General features: G+C 36.3%; 1 protein-coding gene across 1 annotated transcript in view; it reads right to left on the minus strand.

Moving 5' to 3' along the window:
* The window catches only part of LOC105034674 (uncharacterized), a 46,566-nt gene that overhangs the window by 919 nt on the left and 27,479 nt on the right, over positions 1–18,168 (minus strand). The window contains exons 7-12 of the mRNA XM_010909914.4: positions 17,487–17,598; positions 16,313–16,440; positions 15,939–16,145; positions 15,703–15,812; positions 3,280–3,409; positions 70–219 (exon numbers count right to left, since the gene is read on the minus strand). Of these exons, the coding sequence (XP_010908216.1) occupies positions 70–219; positions 3,280–3,409; positions 15,703–15,812; positions 15,939–16,145; positions 16,313–16,440; positions 17,487–17,598 (837 nt within the window). The remainder of the gene's footprint in view (positions 1–69; positions 220–3,279; positions 3,410–15,702; positions 15,813–15,938; positions 16,146–16,312; positions 16,441–17,486; positions 17,599–18,168) is intronic.

The following is an 18,168-nucleotide window of genomic DNA, read 5'->3' on the forward strand; positions in this document are numbered from 1 at the left end:
AGCCAGGGTGGATCTCAATTTCCCTAAGTATATTTTCCTAAATTTGTTGTGCATGTCCTGCAAATATACCTTCTTTTCATGTCCTGTTAATGATATGGTAGAGACTCCTTTAGAAAGCTTTTCAGGGATCCTCTCCTCCTCTATAATCCCTGCTGCATGTTCAATGCAACTGTTTGATCTACAGTTGTCAGACAGGACCTTCAGATCCCTCATCAAAGTCTGTCAAAAGAAGATGTCAGAAAGCAGTTTCGCATCTATCATGTGAAGCACAAGAGATAAACATATCTCAAGATAATCCTCGTTTTCATTTTAGTAGATTCTCCCATCCTACCTCTCAAAAAAAAAAATGATATATTATAAATAAAGATCTGTATAAAATACCATTTAAAATAATAAACAAAATACAGTACAACATTACATAGTGCAGTATGTTAAAAGGCCTAGCATCCCCGCTGCTAGGATATCATCTCCTTATCTCCTATAATGCAAATGAAGACATGTTCAGCAACTTAATATCCCAAACTTAGGATCACAATCTGAGACAACTAAAATGCTTATCAAACAAAAAACCAAATTCTTGATTGTGCATCCAATGATCAAGAAAGGTCTGCACTAAAAAGAAAAATAATTTGATTAGATTAACAGTTGGGAAGCAACATAAAACAATGAAATTATCTCCATGTTTAAGATAGTTAGAACATGATCATCAAGTGATATACAATTTACATGTGCCACTATGCATTTCTCACACCATTTATCTGCTGGTACAAAGGTTCTATCAGTGTTTCAATAGGAAGGCATCTTAAACTGTATCCAGACTTGAGGCACGATCCTACCACTAGAATTTATCCCCAAATCCTAATGATGCAGATAACATGGTAAGCCCCTTGAGAAGCAAGCAGAAGTAAATATAGATGTCGCGCAATACATTCTGTAATATCAGCTCTCCTATCTGTTTGACTTGCTTGAAAATATTACATACCATAAGCAAGATTGGAATAGACAGCATGGACAAAAATAATTAAACCATCATGTTAAAATAGTTCTACCTGTAAATCCAACAACAATCAAAAGTGCTCCCATTTTACAAATTTATATACTTTTTTTGGAGATGTAGTCCTCAAAGGAATGCCTTGTGCAAAGGAGAACACCATCAAGTTAAATGCCAAACTCCATCAAAGATTGCATAATATCACCAATGTTTTCATAGGATAGGTGGATATTTCCTTTTAATAATGTCAACATCCTTAACTAGTATAACTTAGCTTGGTGTTTGCTTTACCAACAAGAGATAAAATCCATCAAACTTTGGAAAGCTTGAGCATAAGAGGCTCAACTATCCCTTTATATTGAAGAAACTTTGCATAAGAAAGCGACATTATATGAAACCTGTTAAGTATGATTACTGGGGGAGCCTAATTGGCCACACAATTTAAGCTCTTATAACAAGGGAACAGCCCCCTGAAGTTTCTTCAACATGGAAGGGGAGTGGATATGTGAGAAAGCAAGGTTTCATATAAGGAATGTCATTCATCTCCAAGCCCAAAGCAAATATCATTAGCCAGAGACAAACTAAAACATAAGACCCCGTGGATTGAAAGATCAATAGAACTAAACCCTGTTCATAACCATGATGCCCCTTTCTTAGTCAAACCACTTAAGTTTCATTCTCCCCAACTCCACTGGTTCCCCATTATTTTAACCTCACCTAAATTAAAGCGCCCATTAGACAAATTCAATTTTGTCATGTCCTTCCTAATTCTCATAATTTCTAGATGAAAAATATATATATATTAAAATATTGATGACAATTTCCTAATATGGCAGAAGAAATATTAAAAGTAAAACTCTAAAATGAATCTAGCCTGCTATAGTCTACATTACAAGAATTCTGGTGGACTAAGCCACATCAATTATTTGTCTCTTAGTACTGACCAGTAGCTCTTCCAACATTTAAATCCTTCATTGTTACTAGAGATCTACATACATGCAACGCACATAAGCCATAAAATGGGATGAGGTGAATGAAAAAGCAAATGAAAATAAGTGGAGTTGCACCAGCCTGGGGTCCATGGGTTGGAAAGGACAGGTCAGAAATTTACAAAAAATGAAGCTGCTCGGGAGTGGACTCACATGCGATGCACATGATGAGTAGGAAGGGGAATAGGCATAGATCATGGGCGCATTGACAAAAGACCACTCATGTCAAATGCATTTTGTTCTAAAGCTCTATTAGGAATCCCATTTTAATATTTAAAAAAGAAGATTACATAATCAACGGCTATGATTTAGAAAGGGAAAAAAGAAAAATATATTATTTAATTGAGCATTGTGACAGGGGTTGAAAAGGTCATGCTTGGGATCATGCTTGGGAGTCACTGATTATTATGACGTGGTTAAAGAGATAAATAGGGAGACATGGTAGGAGCCATGGTGGATCTGAATTTGGGGGTATAGACACGCCCTAGAATTGCATCATTAATAGAGAGATAGTTCATACACAAAAATAACAACACCCAGTAATATACTTGCAGCACTATTTTAGTTATGGAAAATGCATTATTCCTCAACTAAAACAAAGTGAGCAACTAACAAGGAAATTGCAAGGAAGCACTATATCTTGTGATCGTGAAGACAAAATATTACCATGAATCAGGTGGTGAAAAGCTAAACAGAAAAATTAGCGTGACTTAACTGAGACTCTATAGCACAAGGAACAAATTCTAGCATTTACATCTCAGTAAAAAACTTATCTAGAGAAATATCCCCATCCTTGAGACACAAGCTTTAAAAGTTGTAATTGTAGATGACCTTATTTACTTATTTAAGAAAGAAGTACATGGATTGATTTGATAGCTTAAAACTCGCTATACATAAAAGCTATGGACTCAACCCACAAGAAAGTGACAGCTTCTAAGGATTTAGATAAGAATTGCCAGCAAACACATTTTTTCTCCCACCAGCATTTCTTGGATTCATTTCTGAGGAATAAGTCTAATCGAGTTCTTCAAAACTAGGAAAGGCAAGTAAATAAGTAGAATGCCCAACACAATTGGGTTGTGCAAAGAACTTCTTACTGGTTTTGCAGTCATTTCTCTATCCATAACACAGTGTGAACTTTATTTCACACTTTCATTTCATGTATTGCCTTTCTTGCCATTCCAACATTTTGAAAACTATGACCTTGACTGGATTACCTTTTTACTCTTGCAGAAAGGCCATATATTAAAAAAGTTAACATCTGTAACAAAATGTCAATAGGTTACACAAGCGACGCACCTTGTCAGGATTATTTGTCATTTGAAGTTTTTGCAAAGCAGTATCTGCAAGAGAGCGAGCATGGCAAAATAACACATATGCTTCCATTCTTTTACTAGCTGAACTGTAGGATTTAGCTAAATAGAAGCACCTGCAACATTTTTAAAAAGAAATGTCCGAAATGAGATGGAGAACTGAACTTGTCATGGATGAGGGCAGCAAGCACAACATATATGAGATAGGTCAAGATTGACAAGGCATCCAAAAGGTGCATCAGCAACAACAATCACTTTCATTTTTATTTAAATATAAGGCTTAAATGAATCCATCTTGTTTCAAACCTTTGTTGAAAGTTAACTACCTGCAAAGAATAACCCATTCCAAATCAACAATGTAGAGACTATCATTTAAAAGTAGAATGAAGTTTTCAAGCAAAGAGCAGATAATTCTATTGTGATAATTGAAGGCTATAGTTCTAGCCCCAACTAAATTGAGATATGTGTAACAATCATTTGTAAGCGATGCTTGACTGAGCTCATTTAATCAAAGGTTCACCAAACAGGCACCAGAGATGGTGCGAGCCAGCGACTAGCTCAGTACGGTATGGCTCCCTACCATGCCAAACTAGGGTGTGCTGAAAACAAGGAGAAAAGGGAGACAGAGAAAAGGAGAGAGGAAGAGGATGGAGAGATAGAGAGAGGGAGGGAAGGAGGGAGGGGGAGGGCTAAGGGTAAAACCCTAACACTAGCAAAGCACATGCGGGAGAGATAAAGCGAGAGACAGAGGGGAGGGAGGAAGAGGGGAAGGCCAAGGGAACCCTAAACCTAGCAGAGAGAGAGAGAAGGGGGGACACTTACTGGAGACAATGGGGTTTAGGCTGCTAATGAACAATTTGCTCGAGATTGGTTAGAGTGTAAAGGCACTAGTTTCAAGGTACTGAAAGGAAAAAACATGCACCCAACAAACCCAAGTCCATGTAAAATACACCAAATTTTCAGGATTCATTTCCTAAATTAAACTAGCTAGGTAACCATCGATACAAGTTCATATCAAGCTTCAGGTTTGCTTCTTTGATCAGCCTTTGACATGCTTTGGGTCAAGTGGAAGCTAGGTCCACGGCACATGCATTAGTATCCCTGAATTACCGATAGATTGTTTAACTTTAAACCTCTGATGGGCACCTGTGCAGTCCAACATCATGGCGTAGTGGAAGATTTAAAATTGGATCATTCTTTTTTTCAATAAATCACCAAGAAAGCATAGATTGCATGCAAAGCAAGATAAATTTATACATAAAGAGAAGATATGAAAACAATAGAAGATGCAAGTAGATGGACAAAGACTTTTCTAGGCACCACCACAAAAAACGTGTACCCAGCAGGCCCTCCAAGAATTACTTGAACGTCTCCTCCAAGTCTCTTTCTTCTCTCTATCTCTCTTTTTGTAGTCAACAACCTAGAGGTCTCTTACTTCGACATCTCGAGGGTTTCTTGGCACTCAACCACCACATCCTAAACCATACACCTTCTCTTCAATTTAAAATAAGAGGGGCTGGCTTAGGGGGGAAAAATCTAGGCCTTCGTGGAACCTAGGAAGGTAAGAGGCGGCCACCAAGGGTAAATCCTATGGTTTGGCTGCCTAGTGAAACCTTAATAAGAAGCCATAAATTACATGGACAACAAGACAGGCTTAAAACTCTAAAGAAGATGTGAGTACAATATAAGATGCAGGAAGATAGATTGTAATACCCAGCCATCAACATCGCACGAATCTTAACACAGCAAGAAACTAAAAGAAAAAAGAAATTTGAGAGAAGACTCCCATAAGAAGTCTTCTTCCCCCGATTCGACTCCTAGACGGTGTCAAAATCCACCACCGGGGAGGAGTTAAACTCCCTCCCTCCGGCCCTATTTAAAGGGAAGAGGGTTTCCCTCTTCTTCCCATCAAGGACTAAGGCCAAATCGGACGAGATCACCGCAGTTTTCCCCTCTTCTTCCTCTCCTCGAGCTCATCGGGTTTCAGCCCAAAAGCCGTCGGAGAAACTAAGAGGCTGACAACCCTCCTTTTCTTCCTTAGTTGTTTGGTTAAGGTTCAGGCCGGCTATCGTCGGATTTTAGTTGGAAAAGGACTCCGATCAGCTTCAAAGATCCCTATTTTTCTTTGTTTTCACCCCTCTTCTTTTGGTTTTTCTGACATCAGTGGCCATCGTCGACCATCGATCTGAGAACTTCGGGCTATGCTGTCATAGCCTAAGCCATCGCCAGCCACAGCCATGTCGATTATGCTCCCTTATTCCGAGAGAAAAAGAGGGAAAACCAAACCCCTATTTTCACTACTTTTTTCATGGGTTTTTTCTGAATTTTCAGGCAACGATAGTTGCCGTCGACCGCCGGTCGATGATCCCTCATCCATGCCGCCACGGCTTGCATCACTGGCCATGGCCACCGCCACCGCCACCACTGAGAAGTCCTCCCTATTCCAAGAAAGAATGGAACAGGAGGTTCCTCGTTCCATCGAGAGAAAAAAAAAGAAAGAAAAAGAAAAGGAAAAAAAAGAGAGGATTTCTCTCTCTTCCCTCTCTCCTGAAAATTGTCTCTCCTGCCTCTCTTCACTCTTTCCAGTCTCTCTACGTTCTCTCTCTAGAAAAATCCAACTTTCTCTCCATAAGTCTCTCTAAAAGTCTCTCTAGATGATGTCTCTCTTCTAAGATTTTCTGAATTCTTAAAAAGACCTTCTAATGGCTTTCATAGATCCTGATGAAGGGATCTTGACTGTTGACCGTCGAATAGCCAGTCCTATGAGAATTTAAGATTTTATTTTGAAAATAATTATGGTTAAATTTTGATAACAGTATAATTTTGGATATTAGGTTAGAAAGAAAATTTTAGAAAGCTCGTTGTTCGTGAAAAATTAAGATGGCTCCATGTAAGATAAAGAGGGTTGCTTGAGATACTGTTAGAGAGACATCGACTCAACAAAAGGGTGGAACTCCTTAGCAGGTCGGTGCCACCTCTCAGCAAGAAGTTGTTGATCCTACAGCAATAACCAGAGGGAGCAGCAAAAACCAAATATACCCAGCATAATGCAGACTTTAGTTGACTTTATGCAATTGCAACAGCAATTACAACAATAGTTACTACAATAACGGCTAGGGCAACAACAAACACCACCACCGCAAGCATATGGAGAGTAGCCAGAGCAATACAGTAATATTATAGAATTTAAGTTGTCTCCATCAGCTTTCAAAGGGACTACGAAATATTTAGAAGCTGAGAATTGACTTATGAAGATAAAGTGTTTGCGGTTACAAGATATCGTGATGATGAAAAGATCTTATATGCGGTCATACATATTGCAAGGTGAGGCATTTAATTGGTGGCAGAACCTACAACACAAATATAGCAAAGAGAGAAACTTACTTGGGAGAGATTCCGAAAAGTGTTTTATGATCGATATTTTTCTCGAAGTGTAAAGATTCAGAAAAAACAAGAATTTATTTATCTAAAACAAAGAAATATAATAGTTGCAAAATATGAAGCTAAATTTACAAAGCTTGCTAAATTTGTTCCGAGGTTAGTCGAGGAGGAGCATGATCGAGTGCATAAATTTGAGATGGAACTGAAAACAAAAATCAGAAAACAAATAGTGCCATATGAATTAACTATTTATGCAGATGTGGTGAATAAAGCATGGATAATTGAAAGAGAATTTAATGAGGAATGTGCAAAAAGAAAAAAAAATCAAAAAAATGAATAGATCAAACGAATCCTAAGGACAAAACAGTAAACCTACTAGAGGTTCAAATAAGAGGTTAGTGAGTGACAACTATGAGTCAACTGATAACGTTAGTGTTCCCAATGTCATGGAAATCATGCAGTAAGTTATTATCATAGGAATGTTGGTACATGCTTTGGTTGCAATCAAAAAGGTCATAAAATAGCTGATTGCCCACAAAGGATGGAGAGTCGGCCTACCTTGATAGCTGAACAAGACAAAGATGGAAGTCTACAACCTCACCTTAGGAAGGGTCAATACTCTTAAGCAACAAGATGCGCACATTTCCAATACAAGGATAATAAACTCTTGAAAAAGATTCTTAGAATTAATTCAACTTGTTAATTGAATTTACTCACAAGTAATGCTACTCTTTTTTTAGATTTATCAGCAAATTATGTAGTATTTATATCATTGAATTTTGAATTGTATTATTTATGAATTGTGATTTATGAATATGAAGCATGATATTTATTGGTTAAATTTATTATAGAATGCTATTGATGTATATCGAAGGCATTGATTTCATTATGGAGTTGTGGTTGACTGATTTTGATTTCGAATATTTTTATGTATTATTCGATTGAAATACGAAACTGATTTTTATGGAAAAGAGATTTAAGTCGAGATCGATTTTGACCCACAACCTATGTATCGAAAGCCTGCCAATGGAGGTTGTGCGCCAGTATATCGATATTTTGTCAGTGAAAATTATACACTGGTATATCGACATCCTACCAGTGAAGGTTATGTGCTGGTACTTTGATTAGTTCACTTACTGTCAAGATAAACCGGATGTTTTGAAAGATTAATTTATGAATGAGAAACAAATTTGAAAATAAATTTTGAAAAGACTGAATTTACATGAATCTTATTTTGATTAGTGTTATATGTTTTGAGTTGATACATCTTGCATGCTTATTTTCAGTATATTATTATTGCTGAATTTATCTAACTAAAATATACATTGCTTACTAGAATTTCTAACTTATTACTCTATATTTTATTATTTTTATAGATTCAAAGGACTAGTTTGACTCAGATATTCAATATGGAAGAGTGAAGTAGAAGCAGTATTTGATATGTTTATTTAGATTAGAATTTACTGAAAATTGATAGAAAACTATGAAATTTTATTTTGTAAGATATTTGATTTAATTATTTGAATTAAAGTGGAACATTTTGTTCCACTGTTGCTTTGTGATATAGTGATGAGATGCCTTGTGTACTTATGGAGAAAGTTCTTTATGAATATGCGGCGGTTGCTATAAATCCTTAGCTCGCGATATCGAATCGGGGACACAACAATTAATATGATATTAGAGCATAAGTAGACAAATAACACAAAATCAAACATGTGTAGGTGGATAGACACTAGGGATATTGTGACGATAACTTATAGTAATTATAACATAATATAGAAACTTAGATTTAACACAAGTGCATTGATGGATTTGAATCAAAATATGTAGCTGAAGCATAATGGTCTGAATTATTTTCAAATTGATCAGAACAGTAATTTGATTTGAAAGATATTATAAGAAAATATTCAATTTTAAAATTAGAGGATGACATTGACTTGAGGAAGTAATCCTACATTTTTGAAAACTTAAGTGAGAAATTTTGAGGATGAAATTTCTTTTTAGAAGGAGAGAATATAATATCCAATCAAGAACATCGCATAAATCTTAAAAACGGCAGAAAACTATTAAAAAGAAAAAGAAAGATATTTGAGAAACAACTCTCATAAAAAGTCATCTTCTCCTGATTCGACTCCTAGATGGTGTCAAAATCCACCACCCCCTAGTCCTATTTAAAGGGAAGAGGATTTCCCTCTTCTTCCCATCAAGGACCGAGGCCAAATCAGAGATCATCGAAGTTTTCCCCTCTTCTTTCTCTTCTCGAGCTCATCGGGTTTCAACCCAAAAGCCACCGGAAAAGCTAGGTAAGAGGCTGAGAACCCTCCTTTTCTTCCTTAGTTGTATCATCAGATTTTAGTTGGAAAAGGAAGGGCTCTAATCGGTGGAGAGCAGACAGAGCAACGAAGTAATATTATAAAATTTAAGAAGTTATCTCCATCGACTTTCAAGAAGACTACGGAACCTTTAGAAGCTGAGAATTGACTTATGAAGATAGAGAAAGTATTTGCTGTTATGAGATGTGATGATGAGAAGATCCTGTATGCATTATACATGTTGCAAGGTGATGCATTTAATTGGTGGCAGAGAATGCAACACAAATATGAGCAAGAAGGAGAACAACTTGAGAGAGATTTCGAAGAGCATTTTATGATCAATATTTTCCTCGGAATGTAAGGATTCAGAAAGAATAGGAATTTATTTATCTGAAACAAAGAAATATGATAGTTGCAGAATGTGAAGCTAAATTTACAGAGCTTGCTAAGTTTATTCTGGGATTGGTCGAGGATGAGCATGATCGAGTGCATAAATTTGAGATGGAACTGAGAACAGAAATCAAAAAAACAAGTAATGCCATATGAAAATTAACTATTTATGCAGATGTGGTGAATAAAGCATGGATAATTGAAAGAGAAGTTAATGAGGAACGTGCAGAAAGAGAAAGAAAAAAGGAAATAGGTCAAACGAATCCTAAGGATACAATAGTAAACATACTGGGGGTTCAAATAAGTGAGTGACAACTATGGATCAACTAATAATGTTAAGTGTTTCCAATATGGTGGAAATCATACAGTAAGTGATTATCATTAGAACATTGGTACATACTTTGGTTGTGATAAAAAAAATCACAAAATAGCTGATTGCCCACAAAGGATAGAGAGTCAACCTATCCAGATAACTGAACAAGACAAGGATGGAAGTCTACATACTCTTAAGCAACAAGATGCGCACATTTTCGATACAAAGATAATAAACTCCAAGAAAGATTCTCAGAATTAATTCAACTTGTTAATTGGATTTGCTCACAAGGTATGTAATGCTATTCTTTTTCTAGATTTATCAGCAAATTATGTAGTATTTATATCATTGAATTTTGAATTGTATTATTTATGAATTGTGATTTATGAATATGAAGCATGATATTTATTGATTAAATTTATTATAAAATACTATTGATGCATTATCGAAGGTATTGATTTCATTATGGAGTTGTGATCGATTGATTTTGATTTTGAATAGTTGTGTATTGTTCAATTGAAATACGAAATTGATTTTATCGAAAAGAGAGATTTGAGTCAAGATCGATTTTGACTCGCAGTCTATGCATCAAAAGCCTGCCAGTGGGGGTTGTGTGTTGGTATATCACTATCCTGCCAGTGGACGTTGTGCACTGATATATCGATACCCTACCAGTGAGGATTGTACGTTAGTATATCGACATCCTACCTATAGAGATTATGCGCTGGTATTTTGATTAGTTCATGGCTGTTAAGATAAACTTGATATTTTGAAAGAAATTAATTTATGAATAAGAATGAATTTGAAAATGAATTTTGAAAAGACTGAATTTGCATAAATTTTATTTTGATTAGTGATACATGTTTTGAGTTGATGCATCTTGCATGCTTATTTTCAATATATTATTATTGTTGAATTTATCTAGCTAAAATAACATTGCTTACTGAGATGTCTAGTTTATTACTTTATATTTTACCATTTTTACAAATTCAAAGGACTAGCTTGACTCAAGGATTCGATATGGGAGAGTGAATTAGAAGCAGTATTTGATATCTTTATTTAGATTAGGATTTATTGAAAGTTGATGAAAAACTATGAAATTTTATCTTATAAGATATTTGATTTAGTTATTTGAATTAAAGTTGAACATTAAATTTTGTGCCGCTGTTGCTTTACGTTATCATGATGAGATACCTTAAATGCTTATAGAGAGAATTTTTCATAAGTATGTGGTGGTTGCCATGAATTCTTGACTCACGATGTCGGATTGGAAGCGTGACATGGATAAAGATATTTTTAGGGACCAAGTACTCACACCTGGTAGGCCTTCAAGAATTACTCCAAAATCACCTCCTCATCTCTTTCTTCCTTTCTTCCACTCTCTTTTTTGTAGATTGCAACCTAAAGGTCTTTGGCTTGAGATATCTAAGGTTTCTTTGCACTCATGTACTGCCATGCCCCAAATGTCACACCCCTTATCCTGATTACAATGGGGGGGGGGGGGGAGGCAGCCCTATGGAAATCCTAGGCCATTGTGGCGCCAACCTATAAAACACTAGCTTAGTGGCGGCCACTTAGGGTGAACCTGGGAGTCAACTAATAAGTGAAATCTTAATCTAGAATTTAGGTGCAGACTGTAAGACCAGCCCATTATTGTTTGCCATCCCACATGAACCAATCCAATGGTCTTGTTCATCTGCTTAATCAGATTAAGCCTGAGTTTGGTGAAGACTCAAAAGAAATTGAAAGAAAGACCAAGGATGATGGATAAGTATGGGACTTCAACATCAACTTGGGCTTTCCAATCTAACATGTCCCATCTTACTCAATGGATGTGCCACAATTACAATACAGCAAGATGGACCAACCTCCCTATCCAATTACATATAATCGTGCTGATTCTTGTAAATAAAATAGGCGGAAAGGTCTCCCTTCATGTATGGTAATTGTTCCTACAATTCAATCCCTCCACCTTGTACCTTGATTGACCACTGAAAAATTTATGCACCATCAAACCCATAGCGAATCAATTTCAAGGCCCATCAAATCCCCGGATCACATGTCAAATGCAATCAAAAGTTAATGTGCAAGCAAAACCAATTTGGAATACACTTTTCGACAAATTCAAAATATATAATACTTTTAATATGAAAACAATTTTGATCAAAACAAATTACACCTTAGATGCATAAATCATGTGTCTTATGTCTCTATTTTGATATGGATAAACTGCCATAGGTGCATTCTTTGTTGGATGATCCTTACCCTTGCTCGTGACAAGGCAAGAAAAACCAATGTGCTCCGTAGCAAAGATAAACCTAGGGTACCAAAATCGATGCACAGGTGAAGCTCCCATTTTGTAAACTAGTATCTCAGTGTATGGTCATGACCACAAGTTAAATGAGCACTTGCATGTTATAGGTACAAGATCATCTCCAACTCCAGTAATAACCTCCAAGAGATGGTCTTGTCTTGTTCATTGTTCAGTATGACGCATACCCATCTGCTAGCACAAAATCAACTATTTTGATGGCTACAAGAAGCCATTCCAGTCTATTGTTGGAGATTATAAACAATGGCAATGCAAGGCCGAAACTTACCCATAGCTATTAACCATTTCAAGTGTCTAGAATGATCCAACTCTTCCCGTGGAATACACAACCATCAACTTTATCATTCCACCCATAAAGCAATACTTATGGACTCCTGCAGCTCATAGTCCAATGTGTAATGCAATCCTCTAACTATTTATGACCATGTGTAGTAGAGATACCCATGAATATCTCCAAACACCATGTTCAATGTGCCGAATGACTTTTAGGGCATACCCTACTTACAAAACACTTATCATAATTTTTCTCCTTGTTACTTTTGGCCTCTCAGATGAACACCATTTTTTCACCACCTTTCATCTTTGGCCATTTTTAGACTGTCTAGTTATGCACTTTAATTTTTACTCTATCATTTACAAACTTATACAATACAGAACCATCAGTGAGTTATGATTTTATGACATTCTAGAAGCTAAATGAAATATATATATATATATATATATATATATATATATATATATATATATATATATACACACACACACATTTATTCTTACAAAATTTTGAAAACCTACTACTTCATCTCTAAGTAGAATCTCCTTGCATGGTTGAGGCCAACCCAACGGAAATTAGGTTGTGTCAAAATTCAACATAAACTGGGTTTTTCTTGGGCTAAAAGATGGAAAATTTTAAGTAGAACAGATTTTTTTTCCAGGTTGAAGGCTTGAGCAATCCAATCCAATGCAACCCAAATTCATACAAAGAGGCTACCAATCTGATAAAACTCGAATATAACCTATTTTCTTATAATAAAATACCAACTCAACCTACTCAATTATAATATACATTCATGACAAAATCCTATTAAGATTTTATCCAACCTGATCCAACCAAACTTAACCTAACCAATTGAGTATCCATAAAATACAATTATATAAATAACTGAGTCAGTTCTAGGCTTTGGAAGTTGGATCCATTCTAAAGCTAGGTTGGGTTAGGATGCCAGTTGGGTTTGACCTAGGTTGGTGGCTTGATGCTTAACCCAACCCTATGTGACCTAGTTGCCAATCTATCTACTTAGGATCCTTTTTTTTTTTTGGTAGCATGTAAGTGGAAATAGAAAGGCATGTGCAAACAGCCTACTTCTAAGCATTTTGTTTGTAGCTTAGGCCATGCAAAGCATGCAGATATCTGCCCTATTGTTTTGAGAATAAAGCAAAATTAGCTTATAACCCCATGCGATGCATGGGATGCAATTTAAAAATCATGTGTGCTCTTGTGGAGATAATTGGTGACTTTGCATTTTATCTCATAAGAGGACTTGACAAAAGGAATCACTGCTAAACTACTACATGGTTAGGAGAGCAAAGCATTCTTAATGGATAAAGAATCTGGATCCAACTATTCTAAAACAGGTGTTGCTCATGTGGAAATCACCGGTGGAGGCTTCTGTGGCAACAATTAATTAATAGTTGGATGAAGCTTGCAGAATTCTAGCTTTGGTGGAAGCACTAGATCATTCATGAACCTTGACAGGCATGGGTGAAGCTTTACCATCCGATATTTTAAGGAGTTCAAAGATGAGTTGCTTCCAAAGTTTTCTGCAATCTTATATTTGAGGGTCCAATTGGATGAAAAAAGTATTGAGTACAAACTTCTGGGAGGAGAACCAAAGAATACATCTTGCTTTGACCAGATTGCCTTTGCTTTTCTGATATAGTGGTAGTTTTGCATTAGGAGTAGATCAATAGTAGCAACAGCTTCTGAACCGGACCAAAGGCCAAATGAATTATAGCAAAATGGAAGTTAGCATCCTCGGCACCCTCCTCCACTCCCCCCGGACCCACCTCGATCATCTCAGCCTAATTCTCCACCTCACCCTCTCCTCCCCCGTAGGTACCGCGGCCCTCGACCCCCACACCTTCCGCTCCCTCCTCGATGCACTCCGCTCCAGCCACTTCGACTTCGCCATCACTGCCCTCAGCGATGCCGAGGAGCTCGCCAGCCCCGCCCTCCCTAATTTATTTTTTAAAAGCTCCAACTTTTCCTTGCCCATAGTCTTCTCTGGGCTTTCTTACCTTACCGTGGACCTCCAAAACCCAAACTGGTTAGATGCGACCTCTACCTCTATGCTAAAGTAGAGAGAATCCTCGAAAACTCCATGGCCTGGGAGCTCCTCCTCTAGCTCCTTACCTTGCCACGACCTACTGCCTATGTCATACGCGATCTCTCGTGCTCCCTCAAGGCCGCCGCCGCTTAGGAGTGCCACTCAAGAGTCCCTCGAGTCCGTCAACCAAGCCATCGAGCCTGGTCGATGGCTCCATCGCCGACCTCCCTCCCCCACCACGCCTTCCTCGACCTCACTCCATCTCACCCGCGCCACCCTCCACCACGCCCCCCTCCCAATCGCCATGGAGGTTCGAATCAGAAAAATAAAAAACAAGTAGCTCCCTCTCCCTTCAAATGGAGGTTTCTCCATATATATATATATATATATATATATATATATATATATATATATATATATATATATATATATATATATATATATATATATATATATATATATATATATATTAGATTCAAGTGACATACTAAGAAAAAGTACTTTGTCGAGACTATTGTCACATTATTTGACCATGGTTTACCATTGTTGACCACAAACACATTTATTTATGCACAGTTGGCCAGGTTTGCCAATGTCACATTCATCACTCTAGAAAACTTACATTTTAGGGTGCCAAGATCAAAAAACCACAACATTCCTTTGAGGGACTCACTTCCCTTGCACTTACATCCACAACTTTGGAGATTTAACACACAATTGAAATGGTGCTTAATTCAAGTTGTAACAATAATAAACTAGCTGACATCTTAACGAGTATTTGAGAAGGCTCGACATGGTTTGTCATTTTTCTTGTTAACTGAAAGATTTTGGCTTAAGCAATCTCTTCAATGTATTAAGCAACACAATAAGCCAACCGTCTTCAAATAAAACTAACAAGAAGTACTCAAAGTACAGATTTGATTAAATGTAATCAAGAACATAGAGTATGATATCCTAAATATTATTAAAAATTTTAGCCATATATTATGGCATCCAAACCAATTTCTCTTATAAGACTTTCAGCTTTGTGTCATATTTGGTTTCAATACCTGAACCAATTCTTAGATTCTATGTTCTAGAAGATCCCAAGGAACACTAGAGAGTATCTTTCTTTTTACTGATGTGCATGAACATTTCCAAAAAAAAAAATGAGGTACGTTCTTTTTAAGATTTTTCAAAATCATAGAAATGATAAAATTGAAATCAACACAATTAAGCTTATTTTGTAACAAATTTAAGTACGATATCATAGATGTGTCCAGGAAATTAAGCTGTGGAAAAAATTAAAAGCCAGCCATCATAAGGCAAGATTTCAAACAAAATCAAATAGTATAAGAAGAGGACAAAGACATACCTCTCTGCTCGAAATATCAACCCCTTGAGCACATATTCTTCAGCAAACATGACTTCCTCTGGGTTCCTATCCCTTCCAGAACTAACTAAATCAGATAAATCTGTTGCATTCTGTTCACATAGAAGCGTCAATTTTACTTTAGCATCGAACAAATTCTCAGAAAAAACAATTAGAAGAATATCACATCTAATCACAAAGAGATCACCTAAACAAAGAACACTAAAAAAATAGCCTACCTGTATTAGCAGATCATATAATCGGACAAGTTCTTCTGGTTTTGTGATTTTCTCGCCCTTGTCATCTCGATGCTTTGTAAATTTACTCTTAGCAATGGTAACCAGCAACAGATTACGCTCTATTGTGCGTTGTCCTAGTATTGCACTAACTGCCTTATCAAGGCCGTTCAAGTCATCTTTTACATTCTCGGCATTGCCTGCGGCAGCCTAAATTTAGAAATACTGTTAGGAACTGTCACTCATGAAAACATGCAGAGAAACAATCACTATAACTATCGTGTCTGCCAATAATCTAAGTATTCTTTAACGTGGGGAGAAGAAAGGTGAATTCATTAACCCATCAGGTTTAGATATGGGAGCTTTCTGATTTATACCAAGTCATTCCGAATGCAGCTTCTAGCATCATGATATGCCGAAAATATTTTGTCAAACATGGCAAGCTTTTTCTCTGCTGGGACTAAATCCGCAGCTGAGCCACGTAGATCTTTCTCGAGCTCCTGAGCTGATCAAATTTCTCATGTAAGAAAAAGTTATAATAAAAATTAAGAAAAACATTAAGTGCATACCATGTCCAAAGATAAAGGAACAGGAAGGGAAAAAAATACCCAACCAAATCAGTCACTGAAAATTTCAAAACTGATTTTCACATATAGTTTTGGCATGAAGTTTGTGAATTGTAGATATAGATGCATGTCTATTAATAATGCCTAACAACCTCACATCAAGCATGCTTTTATGGGTTTTAAAGAATGACTATCATGTCATGACAGAATACTAAATATAGAAATTGAAGATGGATTAATGTAAATGCATGCTACAAGGTATCATATGTATGTGTATACCCATATAAGCATGAATGCATGATGCATGCATGTACATGAGCAAACAAAACAAATGCATAAAAACATGTTCACTAATCACTAATGAGATACATAGCATGCATCATGCTCACATGCAATTATAGATAAATAACATTTGAAAGATGCTAACTTACAAGAACAGACACACCAAGATATTCAATAAACTTATTTCATCATTTGACATTAAACTTAATGAATCATACCTTGATTCGTACTTTGCATCTCTTCTTAAAAATGTATCTTTCTGGTATTCATATGTTCATATATGTAGACGATGATACAAAAGAGCCACTAAATTAAAACTATGATGGAAATTCCACACGAGCAATAATTAATTAAGTTCGTCGAGGGAATCGATACAAAACTTCAAAAATTACTTCTATCTTTCAAGTGTCAAAGTAATTTGGTTAAATGAATAATTTTCAGAAAATTCTAATCACAAGAAAAAAGCAAGAAAAACCACAAACATTTTAGCAATTTTGTGAACATCCAATACGACATCAGAAAGAAATCAATTTCATAAAGACTACAAAATACATAACCATGAACCAAAAGCATATCCAACTACCATCTCTGATGCATTATAACCATCAGAGATTCAGAGATGAATTTGAAAGGTAGCAGAATAAATGTGTCAACTTTTTGCTCTTCAGTAATAACTCCATTGGATAAAAGCATCACCACGAACCTTTCAGAATGGACACCCGAGTCTTAGCATTACTGATGGGAAATCTGTGACCAAGCCAGTGGAACTCTGTCATGGATGCTGCCTGTTGTGATCTTGCCTCAGCCATAACAGCCTGAAGAATACAATGAATGAAGAGCATTCAAAAAAAAAAATTCATGATGTTGTGAACATGTTGATCAAATGGTAGCCGATTAATTAGAATTTGGTCCACATCTTGAGAAGAAGCAAAATCAAATGTAAGTTAATTGAAGTGAATGAACAAGAGTAGAAAAGGCAGTACATTAGTATCTCTTTACAAATTGGTTTAAGATAATTAAGTAATTTCTTAGAAATGAATAGAAAAGAACCCCAAAAAGAAAATTTTCTTATTTTAAATTCAACAATTCACCAAACATCATTAAAACAAAAAACTTAATATTGACCAAACTCAACGTTATCATAAATTTTCACATTCCAAGACAGGATTACAAGCCTGTCTTAAAAAGAATGCCAAACCAGATATATCTCCATCCTTCTAATTCTAGTACTAGTAGAGTGTGACATGGGCACTGCACATGCTTTTAAAAAAACAACAAATAATAAATAATGAATGTTAAGGGGTGTGTTTGAACCCTCAACCCTATGGTTTATTATAGCCACATGCTCCAACCAACTTTGCTAGCATCATGCAGGATTGAGAAAC

The sequence above is a fragment of the Elaeis guineensis genome, chromosome 14, assembly GCF_000442705.2.
Source record: "Elaeis guineensis isolate ETL-2024a chromosome 14, EG11, whole genome shotgun sequence".
NCBI lineage: Eukaryota > Viridiplantae > Streptophyta > Magnoliopsida > Arecales > Arecaceae > Elaeis > Elaeis guineensis.